Source organism: Podarcis erhardii (assembly GCF_964252035.2).
Source record: "Podarcis erhardii genome assembly, chromosome: 11".
In the NCBI taxonomy this organism is placed as follows: Eukaryota; Metazoa; Chordata; class Lepidosauria; order Squamata; family Lacertidae; genus Podarcis; species Podarcis erhardii.
Genome location: NC_138501.1, coordinates 8,653,225 through 8,674,076, shown reverse-complemented (window position 1 = coordinate 8,674,076; position 20,852 = coordinate 8,653,225). Strand labels below are relative to the sequence as shown.

General features: G+C 42.2%; 1 protein-coding gene across 6 annotated transcripts in view; it reads right to left on the bottom strand.

Annotated features, from left to right (window-relative positions):
• Positions 1-1,306: 1,306 nt before the first annotated feature.
• The window catches only part of ERCC6L2 (ERCC excision repair 6 like 2), a 58,371-nt gene continuing 38,825 nt past the window's right edge, over positions 1,307-20,852 (bottom strand). For all 6 annotated transcript variants that reach the window (XM_081880917.1, XM_081880916.1, XM_081880915.1 and 3 more), the window contains 4 exons: positions 18,021-19,197; positions 15,971-16,125; positions 4,991-5,178; positions 1,307-4,290 (listed from right to left, as the gene is read on the bottom strand). In XM_081880917.1, coding sequence (XP_081737043.1) covers positions 3,372-4,290; positions 4,991-5,178; positions 15,971-16,125; positions 18,021-19,197 — 2,439 coding nt within the window. In that variant the 3' untranslated portion in view covers positions 1,307-3,371. The remainder of the gene's footprint in view (positions 4,291-4,990; positions 5,179-15,970; positions 16,126-18,020; positions 19,198-20,852) is intronic.

The following is a 20,852-nucleotide window of genomic DNA, read 5'->3' as shown; positions in this document are numbered from 1 at the left end:
GTTAAAGCAAACACTACTACATTATGCTTAATTATAGGCTTGCAAGCATTTTAGATTTTTATTTATTTATTTATTGTACTTTCAATTATTTAATTCTAACTTGCCCTGTTCACCGCTATTGAAAGGGTGAATACAAGCTTTAATAAGTAAATATAGTAACACAGAAGATTAAAATCTAAAAGGCTGAGAATACTTTTGCAGGCAAAATACAGATAATGGAAGAGGCAAACGTGAGCTTCCAAATTTGCAAGGTTCTTGACTTTGGAAAAAAAATAATTTCCAAATCTAGCTATTTTTAAAAAATGGTTTTTATTAAAGATTTTCTTGGGTTACAAAAGTACATACAGTGTCTCTGCTTTCAGTTCATAGAATCCTTTTTACAGATCAGTTACATTCAATGTGAGACAGAAATGTTATAGACCATGGGTAGGCAACCTAAGGCCCGGGGGCGGCCTAATCACCTTCTCAATCTGGCCGGGAATCAGCGTGTTTTTACATGAGTAGAATGTGTCCTTTTATTTAACATGCATCTCTGGGTTATTTGTGGGGCATAGGAATTCGTTCATTATTATTTTTCAAAATACAGTCCGGCCCCCAACAAGGTCTGAGGGACTGGCACCCTACTGAAAAAGTTTGATGACCCCTGTCTTATATAGTGCATGGGCAAGGTTACTGTTTCAGCATCGTGTGGGTAGGTTCTTTAAAGGTAAAGGTAAAGGTAAAGGGACCCCTGACCATTAGGTCCAGTCGTGGCTGACTCTGGGATTGTGGCACTCATCTCGCTTTATTGGCCAAGGGAGCCGGCGTACAGCTTCCGGGTCATGTGGCCAGCATGACTAAGCCGCTTCTGGCGAATCACAGCAGAGCACGGAAATGCCGTTTGCCTTCCCGCCAGAGCAGTACCTATTTATCTACTTGCACTTTGATGTGCTTTTGAACTGCTAGGTTGGCAGGAGCAGGGACCGAGCAATGGGAGCTCACCCCGTCGCGGTGATTCAAACCGCCGACATTCTGATCGGCAAGTCCTAGGCTCTGTGGTTTAACCCACAGCACCACCTGCGTCCCTATGGGTAGGTTCTTTATCTATTCATTTATTAGCTTTCGTTGGCGATGAGAGAGATTGGGGAGCCGAGGGCTTGCTTATTTGCCTTAGTTTTTACTACCATCTTAATTTCATCAAAAGGGACAGTACAAATCAATCCCCAAAAGGAGCATGTTCTACAAATCTACTTTGGAGGAAGTGAAGCACAGAGGAACCAATGATACATTGCTGATTTTATAAATGCTCACAGCTGCACACGTGAGGTATTGTATGTAAAAGGATTTCATTTTCAGACAAAATGCTTGCAATAAATTCATCCAAGCTGAAATTTCATCATTTTTTCTGGCAAAACCACTTGGCAATTCACTTACCAATTTAGTGATGTGAACGTGGCAATTACTTATGCACTTAGCCAATTGTAATTAATTTAAGAAAGTGGCACGGTGAAGTGAAACAGCAAGCAAAAGCTACTATGCAGTTTTCATTCATTTAAATGAGGCTTGTGCATATGTTTCACAAGACACATTACAGCAGTGATGGTCAAACTTGGCCCTCTAGCTGTTTTGGGACTACAATTCCCATCATCCCTGACCACTGGTCCTGTTAGATAGGGATGATGGGAGTTGTAGTCCCAAAACAGCTGGAGGGCCAAGTTTGGCCATCACTGCATTACAGTATCTGGCAACCAGTGCCTAGCAATGCCACATGCAGTTAATGGATCGCCTACTGGGTGTTCCAATTATGATACCTGCAAAATATTGAAGAACCATTTGAACTCCCCAGTTAAGAAGGATAATAAGTTGAAGAACTGTTTAAACTCTCCTGTTATGATGGCCAAGAAGCTGATTAATAATAGAGACGTGTGATTTAAGTTGATTGGAAACAAATCAAACACTATCAACCACCCAGACATCACATGGGTGGAAACACATCCCATTGTGGCAAGTAGTGGCAGGTCTGATCACAAATCACCTTTATAAAATGTGCATTTATTTTAAAATTAGGATGAAAAAATATGTACAGTAAGGATGTGTTTTTTTATGTCCTTAGTTTAAAAGACTAGCATTAAAAGTTTGTATCCCCCAATAAAATCTTACAGGTTTCTGGTTACCATACTGCTTTTTTCATACACTGATACCTTCAAGTTTTAGTTTCCAGCAGGTGTGAAATGAAACAAGAATACATGCCTGCAAGGCTTGTATCGCTAAAGTTACACACCTTGCCGTATAAACGATCCCAGTGGAACAGCCCTATCTTTCAGAATCGTTTCAGATATCACAAAGTAGCAGAGTACAGCTACCTCTTCTTGCTCAATACCCCCTCCAGGCTAACGTTGTGATGTCTGATGATACATACTACTTGATAGATTCGCAGGAGCCTCTTACGCTATCAGCTCAGCAGCTGCCAAACTAGTTCATCATCAAACAAGCACTTTTCAAGATGTCACAACGTTTGGGACAGAGCAATCCTGATTAATCCCAAAGTGTCTGCAACAATTAACTTCGCTTGTTGTTGGTTTTTTTAGATGTTTGAAAGTGTGCTAGTGTTAATCTAGTAGCTCAGAGGAGTACCAATCAGGTATCTGGTTAAATCCCACACTTTTGCCCCTGCTTTGCTGACAGAAAACGTGACAAAAATGTTGGAGTGTACAGAGGCCAACAAATTACAATGAAACATAAAAAGAATGTGGCCGTTCAACCCATGATGTTGAAAGTTCTGTGCACAGAGGGATCGTTGTGTGTGTGTGTGTGTGTGTGTGTGTGTTTACATGGACACAAGTAACTTGACTAAATGGAAGGGATGATATAGATGGGAATATGGACGGCAGGCAGAGTTTTCATGTGTGCAGACAAGCAGGGGAAATGGGACTCTAATGGGACTCTGATATGGGTGCTGCACTGACTTATGGAAAAGGCTCGCGGCTTTGGAACATTATTTCCCTAGTTTAACTGTTTAAAACTGAATTAGGAGCCAGAAGCAAGAGCACTCACAAGTCAACAGCCAAACAGGAGGAAAATCTCCACAGGTGCTGTAAGAGCAACCCGCTCTTATTCTCAATACCAATGCAATGTGTTTTGTATTTCTTCAGCCTCTTTTCAAGGATATTTTCCTTTCACGATTCCTTCAAAACATAGAGGTTTCCTTCTTTCGAGAGAGAAAAGAAAACAACTTTTCTTTTGAAGGAGTTGTGAAAGGAGGGGGAAGGAAACCGGTGGAAAGAGCACTTAAGAAGCTTGCAAATTCATTGGGCCAGTTTCAGGGGGGTAGGAATGATCTTTTTTGTTAACACCTGTGGATGTTTTCCTCTTGTTTTCTTCGAAATTAGACATCATGTGCCAGACAAAGATTTGTCATCTGTGTCAGTTGCATATCTTTTCCATAAAAAATTGTCATTTTTCTTCCAAAGAGACTTCTCGCCATCCTCTTCCTTTTTGGATGAAGTGACTGTAGAAGCTCTTTCGCACAGTTTCTCTATGACTGCCACGTCTGTGAGTTTTTCGAGGCTCTCATCATTCGGTTCATTCAGCATGTCCCAGAAGTCTTTTGGCCGAGTTCGTGCTTTTACTGCAGGACCGGTGAGAGTCTTCCTAGGTGCCTCTGTTGGTCTATTTTCATGGCTCTTGAAGAGGTCGTTTAAAATAGAGATGTCTCCTAACATGTCTGCGAAAGAGCTTTTCTTGCACATTTGAGCATGTCTGCTTTCTGGTGGAGACAGAAAGGGTTCTCTTGGTGACTCCATCCCCTTCAAGTTTGGCTGTCCTTTTGCAGACAGCGCCTCAATTATTCCTGATTTACTGCTTAATGAGTCAGATGCCATAAAGTCCTTGAATGCCTGGCTGTTTCTCCTACTAACGCTATCTTGGGTAATGACAGTGGGCAATTGTTTATCTTCCACATTATGGCACACAGCAGCCTGTATGAAGGGATGAAATTGAAACTGCTTTGCTTCTGCGTCATGTCTTTTTTGGCCGTAGAGATCTGTTGAAGACTCAGACTTTGATTTTCCACGTTTAGAAATTGCCTTTCTTTTTCTAAACGGTGTTCTGTGCACATCTCCTTCCTCACTTCCTTCTGAAACAGATACTGGAACATCAACTTTTAATAGGTCCTTTAACTCTGGATATTTAGCACTGTAAAATTCTTTCAGCATTTTCTGCCTTTCTTCTGATGTAGTTTTGATAATATGCTTGGCGAGTTCTTCCACTGAAGCCTTCTGAAAATGAGATGCCATTTCTTCAAACTGTTTCCTACAGCCATCAATGAAACAAAGCATAACTAATTGTCCCAATAATGTAAAAAAATAAACAAAAAAAGTGGATGGATATCTTACAACATGAATCAGTAACACTAATTTCCAGGTTTCCAGAAAAAAGAAAATTCAGAATTATTGCCAAGCCATAGTTTATAAAACCATGGTTTACAAAAAGCTGATATAACATGGTTTGCAAAAACATGAGGTGAGATTCACCTAATGAGTCCCAGCAGCGGAAGTCCTGTGGGACTTTTCCTCCTCTCCTCCCCCCATTTATTGGCTAGACAATAAAAGTTCTTCTAAAAATTGCAATTCCAACCATTAAAAGGAGGACACAGTTCCAGCAACACTAAACTACTGTGGAAAAATTTCAGGATACATCAATATTATGTTTTAGACATGATTACTCTAATAGAAAACTAGAAGAATCAACATGCTCTAACTTCTCAGAAAAGCTGAGCAAACCTGACTGAAGGTATTTGCAATGCACCATCAGAACTGCTCGTTTTACTGTCTTTCCACAATATTTTCTGTTGTTTATTCCCAAAAGGTTACACTTAAAATCACAAAGGTTTCAAAACAATACTGCTTTTAAACATAACATTATTAATAATCCCCACTGAAAGCTAAAGATTATATAAAGCAAACTGAGAAAAGACAGTAATGGAGGTCATTTTTGCAAATTGTATTCTTACTTGCGGATTCTTTGGGGTGTTTTTCCAACCAGGAAGGCAATGGCACCAACTCGGTGAACCTCCTTCTTCTTTTGACAGACAGGATGTCTAATGTAAAGTACTGAAGGCTTGCTGGTTTCATTTACTGAATTATCCTTTTTGGTGTTCTTCTTCCTTGAGAAAGATTCCCACGGACTCTTCCTGCTTTTCTAAACCAAATGTGAAATATAACATGTTAGTCGTTTTTACCTGACTTTTCTCCTATGCTCCTAGCTGAGGTTTGATTTTGGTTTGGTTTTGTGTTTTTTACAGAGGACAGGTGTGGCCTTTTTGAGTTGTTAATGTCAAAGTCCCCCAACAGCTGTTTGATATTTCTATTAGGAAATTGGACTGCTATGTTTAATAAGTGATAACTTGTCCCTGGAGCCCAAACATGTCAAAAAAAATGCTCTGTGAAAAACCATCACTTTCAACTGTCTCTGTATTCAGTATACAGTTAGTTTGCTGACACCAAAAAAAGTGCCTTCTAAAATGGGAGAGGAAGAGGGAGAGGGAGAGGGAGAGGGAGAAGGAGAGCTAGTCATTGAGAAACTGGTTATGTACACTTCATTATTATGGTCTCATTTGTGCCCCACTTTTCCACAACAGGCTGCATTCAAGCAGCGTACAAAAACAATTATTATTATTATTATTATTATTATTATTATTATTTAGTTAGCAGTACATTTATTTAAATATTAATAAGTTGTACATTCATAAAAAAACGCTATGCACAATTACAGTAAGAATAATTTTTAAAAGTTAATAAATATTGGCTGGTAAAATATAATTCAGATTGCAGAGTAACATCATTTTAGGAGATGTTTCAAATGAGGCAGGACCGATTTCATGCTATTTTTGCACCCAGGTTTCTCAAAGCAACCTGCACAATGAAAACGGAAATAATGAAGACAACAACAACAGTCATCTAAAATAAAATAAAGATAAGTATGTAAAACTTAAAATACAATAAAATTAACTGTAAACAGTAGCAAATGTTTTGACCAACACATATGTTTAATTGCAAGAGGTGTTTTTTTAATGTCTATTTGAAAAATAGCCAAATTTTGTGTTTGTAATGGAACAAAATTACTAGTAAAACTAATACTGTTCATTGTAAATAAATACCCAGATGGCACCCATAATTGGAAAAGGACAAAAACAATTCCAAATGTGTCTAAAACGGTTTTGTGTTCTTCCCCCCTACCTCAAGAAACTTTTCACAAAATCAACTGTTAGAAAATTTCTCCCTGGAGGGTTAAAAAAAAATGTTGCTGTAAATACAGTATCTTGCAAGTTAAAAGCAGAGCAAGCTTCAAGCAATCATGAATTGCCCTTGAAGTAGCTTTACTCAACTTTCTAGATAAAATCCACCTGGCTAAACAGACCCACCAGCAATGTCTACTGATGCAGGATTTCTGGGTTAAAAAAAAAAAAGTTTTTAAACTTTTAAAATGCAACACATCCACCCAAACTAACATCCAGAACATTTTCACAAGTGACAATCAAGTACAATGGTACCTCGGCTAACAAACCCAGAAGTAGTACCTCGGGTTAAGAACTTTACCTCAGGATGAGAACAGAAATCGCACGATGGTGGCATGGCAGCAGCGAGAGGCCCCATTAGCTAAAGTGGTACCCTCAGGTTAAGAATGGTTTCAGGTTAAGAATAGACCTTTGGAACGAATTAAGTTTGTAACCAGAGGTACCACTGTATTGAGAATTGGCAAAATTTCAAGCTGGAATGTGTGCAGAGGAGGGCAACCAAGATGATCAAACATCTGGAAACCAAGCCTTATGAGGAATGGTTGAAGGAGCTGGGTATGATTAGCTTGGAAAATAGGAGACTGAAAGGAGATATGATAGCCATCTTAAAATATCTAAAAGATGAAGCAAGCTTGCTTTTTCCTGCTCTGGAGGCTAGGACCTGAACCAATGATTCCCAGAATCCAGGGGCCTGGACTAGATGACCCTCGTGGTCCCTTCCAACTCTATAAAGTAAAGGTAAAGGTACCCCTGCCCGTACGGGCCAGTCGTGACCGACTCTGAGGTTGCACGCCCATCTCGTTTAAGAGGCCGGGGGCCAGCGCTGTCCGAAGACACTTCCGGGTCACGTGGCTAGAGTGACGAAGCTGCTCTGGCGAGCCAGCACCAGCGCAGCACACAGAACGCCGTTTACCTTCCAGCTATAAAGCGGTCCCTATTTATCTATTTGCATTTGGGGGTGCTTTCGAACTGCTAGGTGGGCAGGAGCTGGGACCGAACGACGGGAGCTCACCCCGCCGCGGGGATTCGAACTGCCAACCATACAATCGGCAAGTCCTAGGCGCTGAGGTTTTACCCACAGCGCCACTCTAGTCTATGACTAAACATCAGGAAGAACTTTCTGGCAGTAAGAGCTGTTCAACGGTGGAATGGACTCCCTTGACTGGTTGTGGACACTCCTTCCTTGTAGGTTTTTAAGGGGAGGTTGGATGGCCAGCTGTCATGGATGTTTTAGTTGAGATTTTTGCATTGTAGGGGGTTGGATTAGTTGACCCTTGGGGTCCTTTTCCAACTCTACTAGCACCAAACTCTCATATCAACTCAAACTATACTCAACTATGGACAGAGAGCCATTGTGGTGTAGTGGTTAAGAGCAGTGGACTCGTAATCTGGTGAACCGGGTTCGCTTCCCCGCTCCTCCACATGCAGCTGCTGGGTGACCTTGGGCTAGTCACACTTCTCTGAAGTCTCTCAGCCTCACTCATCTCACAAGTGTTTGTTGTGGGGGAGGAAGGGAAAGGAGAATGTTAGCCGCTTTGAGACTCCTTAAAGGTAAAGGGACTCCTGACCATTAGGTCCAGTCGTAGCCGACTCTGGGGTTGCAGCGCTCATCTCGCTTTATTGGCCGAGGGAGCCACTGTACAGCTTCCAGGTCATGTGGCCAGCATGACTAAGCCGCTTCTGGCGAACCAGAGCAGCGCACGGAAACGCCGTTTACCTTCCCGCCGGAGCGGTACCTATTTATCTACTTGCACTTTGACGTGCTTTTGAACTGCTAGGTTGGCAGGAGCTGGGACCGAGCAACGGGAACTCACCCCGTCGCGGGGATTCGAACCGCCGACCTTCTGATCAGCAAGTCCAAGGCTCTGTGGTTTAACCCACAGCGCCACCCGCGTCTGAGACTCCTTAGGGTAGTGATAAAGCGGGATATCAAATCCAAACTCTTTTCTTCTAAATGAAATTCTGATCCTCTGCATAGTGCAGATTCAGGGGTGCCCTTGTAATAAGGGCAACAGGTCAAATAAGGGCAAATCTTCCTCTATTGTGTACCACATGGGTAGGCAAACTAAGGGCCGGGGGCCGGATCCAGCCCAATCGCCTTCTAAATCCAGCCTGCGGACGGTCCAGGAAGCAGCGTGTTTTTACATGAGTAGAATGTATGCTTTTATTTAAAATGCATCTCTGGGTTATTTGTGGGGCATAGGAATTCGTTCATTATTATTTTCCAAAATACAGTGGTACCTCAGGTTACAGACGCTTCAGGTTACAGATGCTTCAGGTTACAGACTCCGCTAACCGAAAAATAGTACCTCGGGTTAAGAACTTTGCTTCAGGATGAGAACAGAAATCGCGCAGCAGTGTCGTGGCGGCAGCGGGAGGCCCCATTAGCTAAAGTGGTACCTCAGGTTAAGAACTGTTTCAGGTTAAGAACCGGCCTCCAGAATGAATTAAGTTCTTAACCCGAGGCACCACTGTATAGTCCGGCCCCCCACAAGGTCTGAGGGACTGCTGAAAAAGTTTGCTGACCCCTGGTACCAGCTTCTGCTTCCCAGTAACCTCCTTGCATTGAGCTAAAGGATGTCACATAGAGGAGGGAGAAAGGTTGTTTTCTGCTGCTCCAGAGAAGCGGACACGGAGCAATGGTTCCAAACTACAAGAAAGAAGATTCCACCAAAACATTAGGAAGAACTTCCTGACAGTAAGAGCTGTTCGACAGTGGAATTTGCTGCCAAGGAGTGTGGTGGAGTCTCCTTCTTTGGAGGTCTTTAAGCAGAGGCTTGACAACCATATGTCAGGAGTGCTCTGATGGTGTTTCCTGCTTGGCAGGGGGTTGGACTCGATGGCCCTTGTGGTCTCTTCCAACTCTATGATTCTATGATTCTAGATTTATCAGAGACATGAATCCAGAAGTGTGCTGTTTGGTTGCCCATCTCAGACCCAAGAATAGAGTTGCACTTATTTATGCAACACTTGTTTGCACCACGGTCCCGACCATCACTGAAGTTCAGAAAAGGCTTCATCTCCAAATTCTAATCCTTTTAGAAATAGTTCAACATTAAAAGCCAAAGCACGTATCATCAGATTAAACATCAGCACAACAGCCCCTCTAGCAAACATGAGTGGCTTCACCATACCAGCCATTAAAAAAAACCCCACAGTATCACTTAGAAGACATTTAAAACTACCGGTTAGCTATTTGTTGTGCAGTGAAACTGGGATGTTCAATAATAGGGAAATACGTTTGTGGGGATTTTGTGCTGCGTTTTATTTTTGTTTCTTGTTTGACTCACTGTCATGGGCCAAAAAGACCATTGGAAAACCTATGGGCTGTGCATCCTCTCAGCTTTCTTGGCCGAACCTAAGATCTGCACAGATGCTCTGCGCTCAAATCTACTGCAGCTGACAGAAATCCTTTTGTTTACATGACCTATGAAAAATACCTATGTAATACAAAATACAAGTGGCACAAAGGGTTCTTAATAACGCTACTTTAGTATTTACAGTACTCCACAGAGCACTTAAACCTGCACTGGGCATAGAAAGGGCACGTCGTTGAACAGAATGCTTAGTTCCCTCATTTACACCACACTGCAATAACATAAAGAGGGGTTTACCATTAATCCAGGTTTTACTACAAAGCATCCTGTTATTTCTCTGTCAAAACACTGTCAAGAGTGCCAAGTGTCTGTCATCCAATTCAGGGGATTAAGTCTTCTTTTATAGTGCGATACTTGTACCAATTTATAAAAATACAGATATAGTTTCTTAGGGCTGGTCATAGTCTATATTTTGGACTGGATTCACTCCGCAAAGGTTGAGTATGACAGCTGGCAAGAAGCTGAGGGGAGAATACATTCTCCCCCTTTTCAGTCACCACATTTCAGTTGCCATAGTGATTAATCCTCCATTCAATGGCTGTCTTTGTATATTCCTTTTCAGTAAAACTTTAAGTAAACTTAAGTTGAAAACAAGCAATTGATGGGGGGGGGGAGGGAGAGCCTCCGTATAAAACCAAGGTACAGTATTTTAAAAAGCAAATTAATTCTATTGCGGAATATTATTTCTTCAAACCTTTGAAATGTATTCTGTTCCCTTTCATATAATTATTTTTCCTCCTTTTTGCTACCAAGGATGGGAGTGGGTGGGCATTGCTAAAAGAGGATCTCTTACACATAGTGTTCAAAGGAGCCAAACAAGGGCCATTCCAGAAACCAGTAATTTCGAATTCTTATTTAGGCTGTTTCACAGAAGCTGTTTTTGCCAATTAACACATAAATTAATTAAGGAATCAAATAAGGAACCCAGACATCCAATTCAAAATAGATTGGAAACAGTTGAAGAGGATGTTTTCCCTGACTCCAGAAGGCTCAAGTTACTTTTATGTTGTTGGAGTTTTTTATTTTTCAAAAAAGGATGCAGGCAACCTTTAAAACAAAATAAATTAAAGGAAATAAACCTGGAACACCCAATATTCAGACCAGTCAGAATGTGATGGCTTTCCCCCCAACATAGCTGTAATGTAAGCAAAGTAGAAATAAAAAGTTAACAAATATTTAGTGGACATTTTAGTTGGCACACTTCAATTAGAAAGGATATATCCAGTTTTATTTAACTCTACCCCATAAGGGTATTCTTCCATTTTGCTCCCATCTATTCAATTTTTAATGGAAACAGCCATTATTATTATTATTATTATTATTATTACCTTGAAATGTTTTCAAATTAGATTTACCTCCTCAAACAATGACGAAACATACATACATAACAATATACAGTAGTACCTCAGGTTACATACACTTCAGGTTCCATATGCTTCAGGTTACAGACTCCACTAACCCAGAAATAGTGCTTCAGGTTAAGAACTTTGCTTCAGGATAAGAACAGAAATCGTGCTCCAGTGGCGCAGCGGCAGCAGGAGGTCCCATTAGCTAAAGTGGTGCTTCAGGTTAAGAACGGACCTCCGAAACAAATTAAGTACTTAACCCGAGGTACCCACTGTATTAGTATTTGCAGAAGGAGCAGTAGCAGCGCTGAAAGAAACTGAAGCAAGATCATCTGTAATTGATCTGATATCCACCACAGAGGCACCAACTCTATAGACCTGAGGTGTTTTCAAGCTTGGTTGGGATGGGGCTGAGGCACCCACAATCTGAACGGGGCAGAGGGGGTGAAGCAAAGCCCCTCCGCCCAGCACCTTTCTCACAATGGGGCGGCCAGGACCGTCCGGAGTGTCCGGGGGTGTTGCACCACAAGGGTGGGGGCCCTGCAAGGCTGCCTGGAGCGGCGGCAAAAGGACAGTTCCCCTCTCTGGGGCGGCTGATAAGGGACAGAGTGAAGTTTATAGCATCTTCCCATGACCTAAAGGAGAATCTGCTACAGATGAAATTTAAGTTTATTTTCAACTGGGCAGTCCTCCAGACCACAAAACCTACCACAGTTCAGAGATTGCTGTGTTCAGTTTTCAGTGTTCAGTATTCAGAATAATTTCCCGTTGCATAAAACAGCTTATACAGGCAAGGACACCCACAAATCCTTCTATTAATGTAGTGTTAAATCTGAAATTTCAAAACTTTCAGGAGTCGCACAAATCAAAATTGTCGTCCCCCCCCCGCCCTGGAACCTATGCATCAGAAAAATCTCTCCCATAACCTGGTCCATTAATCCTTAGGCTATGCAACAGAGTTTGCAGCAAACAAGAGACTATGCTGCTTTTAGTACTGTACCGGCAACTCCCCATGTATGCAGGAGTTACGCTCCGAGGCACCACACGTTTAAGTGAAATCGCATATACCGTAGATTTTGGCGTATAAGACGACTTTTTAACCCTGGAAAAGAGGTTAAAAAGTCGGGGGTCGTCTTATACGCCGGGTATGGGCGGCGGGCAGTGGGCTCTGTGCTAGGAGAAAGCCAGGCGGCGGGCTTATAACACAAGCCAATATTTTTTTTTAAAAAAAAACATGAATTGTATGTAAAAGCAGATTGTATATAAAAGCAGACGGCTTAAGCTGCCCACCCACTTCATTCAGTGGAACCAAAAGAAGACTAACTTCCTCTTAGACTGTGCCCATTAAGAATAAGTGAATAGCCAGTAGAAAAAGATAAGAGAACAGAGCAGCCATGATTTCCTATTTCATGAAACGTTCTTTGAGTTTATTACAGGGGCTGAGCTAGAGGAAAGAAGAGGAAAGCAGAGAGAAAGTGTAGTCTTTTTTTAAAAAAAAATTATATGAATCATCAGCAATTAAATAGCGCACATGAAAATTAGCCGTACACTGAGGACATAGCAGTCAAAGACTGCAGAAAGATTAATGGCTTTGTCAAAGTATGTGGTAAAGGCAGTAAATGAAATCACTAGGCATTTCACCACCACCACCAACAGCCCTGAGGTTCCATTTCCTGTTCAGACTTTTCTCCAAGTAAGTATCTAATGCACATCAAGAATCTGGCATCTCCATCTCCACAGAAGGGGTGGTGTATGTGGTGCCAATCCGTGTCCTGGCAAGGTATGGTTCTTAACAACCACTATGTTGTTGTCTCCTGCTTCTATCCCTGCATTTAACACTTTCTGGGACAAGTAAGGTTAACATATATTGCAGCCTCGCAATATAAGTGGCTTGCAAAGGCACTGTTCGTGAAATGATGCACCGTAGGTTTAAAGGTTTTCTTGCACTGGTGTATTTCTGCACTGGTGAAATAAGTGGGCAGGATCATGAATAGAGATAGCAAAATAGGGGAGCAAGATCCGATGGTCCTAATGAGGACTGTGTGCTCAGATACGAGTGGGTCAGAAAGGAAAAACTGGAGTCAAGGTCAGAGATTGGAGGGGCAGCAAATCTTCAAAAAAGATTCTCATTTCTTCTCTTCTGTGAGCTTTTGCAAACCTGCAGGAGTCTTCAGGGATCTGTGTGTGACTACAGAGCTGATAAATCTGTATACTTATACTACTTTGAGCATTAATATTTTTTTATAATTTAGAAAAACTACTAACTAACATACATAACTAACAGCAATGAAAGCATATTACAGGCTTATAAATCGTTTGGAGACTATTTTGTAGTGAACAGCTAACAAGTCAAATAAATAAATATCATACAGTATCATTAATCTTATACTGCACATATAAATCTTAACATACAAATCTCTGGGAGGATAGAGGTACAAAATAGTTGTTTAAAAAGCGGATCCACAGCACATACCTAAAGCATTTCGGCAAACACTTTAAAGCGTACGACTTCCCCCCAAAGAATGCTGGGAACTGTAATTTCAACCTCACAGAACTACAATTCCAAACATCCTTAAACTACAGGCGCAATGTTTTCACTGGGCAAAGCTGTGTGCTTCACATGAGTGACAGACGTGCTTAAAATGTATTTGTGTGGATCTGCTCTTAGTATTGGCACATGAGGAGGAAATAGATGAACTGCCTCATTGGATGTGTCACTATCAGTCCCACACGCCAGTCCTGTCAGCACAAACTCTATCCCTGCAAAATGAAACAGATGCAGCTCCCCCCATTGCTGAATCCCTAATCTGGGAAAGCTACAGATTTTCCAGTCATAGCCTTCCCTGAAGCTTTTGAAGACGCAGAAACCATTCCACAGGCAACCCTACACACATCTTAAGCACACAAAGAATGTGTAAATGGGAAAAGTATGAGTGCCAACTTCTTTCTAGCTGTGTTTCCATGCCATTGACAGTAGCTGACAAAGAAATTAAGTAGGTCAGATTTTCCTCATCACTCTATCTCTCTGCTAGGATACGCTTTCTTAATTTCTTCATAAAAAGCTACTGTTAAGGGCAGATATTGGTTCTTTAATCTGTATGAAACGACACTTATGACAGTTGCGACTCTGAAACCAATTCGGGGAGAGTAACAATAGGTTGTATCCAACAAAGTTGTGTCACTAGCACAAGACCTTCCACCTACACAAACAGAATTCCTCTTCTTGACTGGTGCAGCACCACCCAATCTATTACTGGGTTTCTCCAAACCTTCTCCAGCAGATCTGAACAGGTTGCAAGAGGAGAGGAGGGACGGAAGTCCTTGCACCTAATGGGGAAACTCCATTGGGTACAACCTGATATTTGCATCAACACGTGAACTGCTCTGGGAACAAGAAAAGTTTTACAATGCAGTTTTTGTGAAAGATGGCAGCTGTCAGTTTGGCTGGGATTAAAAGCTTCTCTGACTTGAAAGCTGACCTCAGGGATGTCCCAGAAGAAAGGGAACCAAAGGAGAAGAGAATCTAGGGGGCAGGGGGAAGAGGGTTTGAGAGAAAGGACTTCAGGTTCCAGGTTAGGGAGTCAAGTAGCATATGACTGCCATGTCAGACACCGAGAGCTCTCCTGTGTCTGTAAAAGCAGCGCAGAAGGAAGACGTTTGTCCAGTGCAGTTTCTACCATCACTGTAATGTTGTGGCCTATAAATCCTAAACTGGAATTAGAAGCCAAGAGACAAAGGAAGATGTGTGCTTAAATATATACAGTGGTACCTCTGGATGCAAACGGGATCTGTTCCGGAGCCCCATTCGCATCCAGAAGCAAACGCAACCCACGAGTCGTGATTCGCTGCTTCTGTGCATGCGCATGACGTCATTTTGACCGTCTGCTCATGCGCGAGCAGCGAAACCCGGAAGTAACGCGCTCCGTTACTTCTGGGTCGCCACAACGCGCAACCTTAAAATACTTATCCCGAAGCTACTTCAACCCGAGGTATGACTGTATATTATTGAAATTAAGCAACACATGCATAGGAGACAGGCTTCTAGGTTTGCATGTATTATCAAACAAAAATAGGGAAATGGTATGCTTTTTTGACAATATTGTTGTTGGCATCCGTCTGCCTCAAGAGACAATGGTGTGTGCCTCTGGGGGTGAAGTCAAACCGCTGTGTTAGGAACACCAAAGTGGCTTCCTCAGGGCGCAAGTCTGGGCAGCCTGCATAGAGGTCCTGGGCTGCCCAGATGCCAAGACCTTGGCCTCGCTGATGTGGTCCAAAGGAAAGCAGAGCACGCGCTTTACAATATTAGTTAAAAAAAAAAAAATTGCTGCAAACAAAGGTACACAACATTGTTGGCTATTTGCAGTATAGTAGCGCTGCAGAGAGCTTGCTGGGGAGACCATGCATTAAAAAGGGACTCAAAAATAACTTAAACAAGGTTTTAATTACAAAAACAAAAACTCCTTTTACACTAAATACATCAACAAACAAACCAGACCCAACCACCAACCCATCCCCCAGGGTAATGGGAGAGCTAGGTGCTGCTCCTTATATACTCTACCCAATTGCTGACACAGCTTAATCAATACAACTCAGCAGCACCTGCTATGTTTCACAGCTGTAAAGCGGGGTCTCGTTATTTTGCTCTGGCCCCTTAAAGACATACACATCGGGTGGAACAATGATGAACCTTTAAAGAAACCATTCAACAAATATAACATCCTTGGGATGTCCGTTAAGTATTTCAGAGTGAAAATATATTTTATCTTTTGTAACGTATTATCCACCGAACTCCTAGCTCCCTTGATACAAAAATCGCAGCAAGCGCTTTGTTTGGACTCTGTTGGAGGCACCTTGTCCAAGGAACTAGGCCTTTGATCACTCACGGTTGCTAATATTGAAAAGCAAGGGAAATACTGAGGTCGAAAACCAGCAACAACAGAAACAGAAAACATTCCACAAATCCTTCTCTTTACCTTGGCAGGGCGTACAGCTACATTTGCAGGGAGCTGCGAAAACTGCTGCAGTTCAAACACGTCTTGCACCGCCCACCGACTCATCTGATTTTCCGCCTTGCTTGAACCAACCACATTTTGATTTGAGTGAACATACGACACTTCTGCAACATCACCTATCAGTTGAAAAAGAAACACAAGAGTTCATTCATCTAAGGATACAACACAATTGGCAGGTAGGCATTCAATGAAACAAAAGGAAATTTTGCACCAGCAGGCACATTGTTAGGGGAAGATTGGGCCCTGAATTTCCTGCCCTTTCCCTCTTTTCTTTAAGTCCTTTAAAAAAAAAAAAAAACCCACAACACAATTTGTATACAAAACAGTTTTCTTTCTGAACTTTGGTCTGTGTTTGCATCTACACTTAAGCAAATTTTAAGCTTTGTGAGCCTATTCTTGAGTCTCTAAGCATCCTAGCAACTCTTGATTCACCCAAATGTGAATTTCAAACCTACAACCTTGAACTTTTAACCTTTTAAGGAAGATTAACCTCTCTTAAGGTGAAACCCCAACCCCCTTTTGTGCTGTGCTGTGCTTGGCAGGGGGCTGAATTGGGCAAAAGCTGTCCCTGTTCCATAGGGCTGGTTCTCTGTAGCTTTGCTTCTCGCAGCGAGGGAACTGCCAGAAGGCCCTCGGCACTGGATCTCAGTGTCCAGGCTGGACAATGGGGGTGGAGACGCTCCTTTAGGTATACAGGACTGAGGCCGTTTCGGGCTTTAAAGGTCAGCACCAACACTTTGAATTGTGCTCGGAAACTTACTGGGAGCCAATGTAGGTCTTTCAAGACCGGTGTTATGTCGTCTCAGCTGGATGGCACTCACTGCAGGGCCTGCAGCCACAAGTCTCTCCTGCCCAAACTGTCTGCCCGCTGCCTCTCCCCCAGCTGTAGGGCAGCTGAGTGGGAGGAGGCAGGCAGGCTCCAGAGGCCCCACGGCTTGCCCCGCCCTCGCCCTGCCCCTGGGCGCATCACCCGAGGTGCTCAAACAGCTTCCTCCGCCGCTGCTGATGCCCACAGCAGCCAGTGGAAAGTTCCAAAATGGGGCACTCTGGAGGCAGGAAGAGATATAGGCAGGGCCAGTCCGAGATCCATTAGATCCCAAGTCAGCCCCACTGCTGCCATGTGACGGCGTCAGCCCAAATCCAGGCCTGATTGCTCTTTGCCTGCTCTGCTGACAGATGCATCTGAGCTGTGGATCTTTCACTCTGTTGTTAATCCTCATTGGGCAGTAGCCCAGGGTTTGGACTGCACTCCTAAATTGGAACATGGAATCTCTGTTGAAAGCAGCAAAAATTCGGAAGCAATTTTTGATCATCTTGAGATGCTAACAACACAAATGGTTCTGTATTGTCTGTAAGCACACACAATACAAACAGTGTCTGGTTAAAGTAAACACTCCACAATTTAGAGTCCAAACAGATAGCATAAGAGCAACAGCAAATCTACCATATTTACTCAAATCTAATGCTTACCTTTTTTTGGCCAAATTACGTTGCGAAAATTAAGGTGCACGTTAGATTCGATGGCACATTTACATTTTCCAGCAAATACTTTTTTTGGTTTCAATTTTCTGAAAATGGAGGTGCGCATTTGGTTTGATGGCGCATTAGACTCCAGTAAACACGGTAGTAAGACCAATAAAACAGAAGAAAGTTTTAACTTGAAATAAAGCTTAGTTTAGACTGTAATGCAGACTGGCAGTAAACCTGTCTCAAAAGCTCCCCTTATTCTAAGTGCTAATGGCAATTTCAAAGAAAGCTTTAATTGTTGATATAGGATTATGAGACAGCTAAGGCTTTGTCTTCACCAATATTTGTTTTTGTTTTAGAAACAGGTCTTTACAATTATTTGACAAAATAATCCTCCAGGTTTGTAAAGAATTCTTTCCAACCCTGTCCTGCTGTAAATACACTCATATAAGGAATTAGAGAAAACTCAAAGTGTCTTTGCTTTGAAGCATCATTCACGGAACCCTATTGATTATTCTGCACCGTATGATATATTTGTAATTACCAAGAAGTCTGTCCAGGGATCCCACATTTTTTCCTTGGCTTTCAAATACTTGCTCGCTGAAAGAAGTCTGGCGCTTATCAGAATGGTTTCGTTTTCTCAGAGTCAAAGAGGGACTCTTAGGATACACTGGCGACCTGGGCTTAATTTTAATTCCACACCTCTCACTATTTAGCCTCTCTCTTCGTATATTAATTGGGAAGCCGTCTTCTGGTGATGAGAACTCATCTATGTGAGAATCGGCATCGCTTTCCCCAACACTCAAATTGCTCTTGTGCAACACAGTTCTTGTGGAGGAGGTATCAAGCCCCCTGTTACAGAACCGTTTTTCTTTCAGAATGCCGGTGAATTTCTGCTTTCCTGATCCAGACATCTCAATATCATCAGACTCATCACTGATATCACTTGCGTCTTTCATTGATGTGATCTTTCGGATGTTTTCAAATGGTGTCATTTTGCTGTAAGGTGAAACACTCCTGCTGCTGTGCTCGGAAGTCAAATGCTTTTGCAGAGATGTATGCGTGGAGCCTTTTACTGTTCCTAAACATTCACAATTTGTTGCTGCACCTTTATTGCTTTTAACAGATTTCTGGTCAGTAGGAACTTGAGAAGGAAATATGATATCATCACTGTCACTTGAACTGCATTCTGTCTCCATAACGACCCCAACTTGATTTAAAATATGCATGTCTTTGTATTTATTTCCAGGGTCCTTTTCTTCTTCAGGGTGTAGTGAAACAGGATAATCACAGTCTGTAGTTTCTCTATGCAACTCTTGTTTCGCAGCTTTGATTGGTGACAATAAGTCTCTCCAAGGTCCTGCAGTACTGCAGTGGTCCTCAGTTTTCAGGGAACATTCATTTCGGGAGCTTTCTTTAGATATTTGCCACACTGATTTACCGCCAACACTTTCACCACTGGAGACAGCAATGCAACTATCATCCTCAGTAATTTCAGTGCCCTTTTCTAGTAGTTTAGGAAACCCACACTGAAGCAAAGTAAGGTGTCCCTGCAGAACTTTGCTGTTTTTTGCATTGCAAGATCGGCTTTGTTCTGCTTTCACTTTGGAATTTCTCACAGGCTCCTCGTCACTGAAGTCACTGCCACAATCAAACTCTTCCCTTTTCGACAGTTTCCTGGGGCTGGCAGTGTCTTGATCTTCACAACCGCCCTCTGCGTGCTGAAATCATGCGAGAAACAGGAAAATATGAAACAAAACTGCAATTTCAAATGTTGTCTTCAAACTATCAGTGCTTACTTTCAATCTTCAAATGACATGCCATTGTCATAATTATTAAAACAGAGGGTGGGAGGCGCCTCCTGAAAACCTGTTCTAGTGCACTGTGGGATCTACGTAGGAACTGGAACAGGGGCTCCCCTCCCTCTTTCTACGGATTGCTGGATCAGAATTCCTGCCACGGAGAGAAGGAGCCCTTCTATTTGAAAAGGATGTGCATGGATCCAGCTCATAAAATACAATTATCAGACATTTAAAAACGTAGGAAAACTGCATTATATATATATATTTCTTTTTTAAAAAACCACAACTAAAGTTTGTAAGTGCTTCTAGATTATCTGCTTACTGACTCTTATTATCTGCTTATTGACAAACCATTCCCTCTCGTTTGTTACCTACTATTTGGTTATGGAGAAGCAACTTCCTCATTTTCTTACCATATCTTCCAACGTCTCGTTTTTGTGCAGCTTTTAAAGATGCATTATTATTTGACCCGACAGCAATCAAAGCTAAAAAGCTCAACTTATAGGCTGATGCTTACAGGGCAACTGGGAAGCAAGTCCAACTCCATTCAGTAGGACTTACTTTTCAATACACTTACAATTACAGGCTTAATTGAATTATTTGTAAGAGGGCACACTGCAGAAGTAGCTAATCTTTAATGACAGAAACAAAAAACCTTTTGATAAAAAAAAGACATTTTACTTATTATTACAGGACTTGTTTGGATGTTTAATGGAGTCTCTGTTTTATTGTGTGACATTTTGATGATACCGTTTACAGTATATTTATGGTATAGTAGCTATATGAGCTACATTGGACTTCTTTTAGAAAGGTTTTAAAAAAAACACCTACACAAATAGCAAAACTAATTATAGATAAGCCAAGGTACCCAATTATAACAACATTAGAATTTAAAAGCAGAAAACAGGCCTTTCTAAAATGATGTAGAGTTATACCCATTTGCGCCCACCCCTCTTCTGATGGAAAGCTCTTTGATTCAGTGGAGGGAGGAAGTGGGTCCAGCCAAATGCGACTATGGGGTTGCGGCACTCATCTTGCTTTCAGGCCGAGGGAGCCGGCATTTGTTCACAGACAGTTTTCTGGGTCATGTGGCCAGCATGACTTAACCGCTACTGGCGCATGGAGGACTGTGACGAGTGCCAGAGCGCATGGATAGGGGACACTGTGACAGAAACCAGAGCGCACAGAAACGCCGTTTACCTTCCCACCACAGCGGTACCTATTTATCTACTTGCACTGGCGTGCTTTCGAACTGCTAGGTTGGCAGGAGCTGGGACAGAGCAACGAGAGCTCACTCCGTCGTGGGGATGCGAACTGCCGACCTTCTGATCGGCAAGCCCAAGAGGCTCAGTGGTTTAGACCACAGTGCCACCCGCCTGCTGGAAGGAAAAAAGCTTCCATCAGCCAAGGAGACACCATTAAACTCAACCTCTAATGGCCAAATTTTCTTTCTTTCTTTCTTTCTTTCTTTCTTTCTTTCTTTCTTTCTTTCACAAGTGTATGCTTTAAAAATACCAATAATTTGTTGTTAAATTCCTTGTTCCTCTCCATTTATTATTTGGTATTGTCAGGGG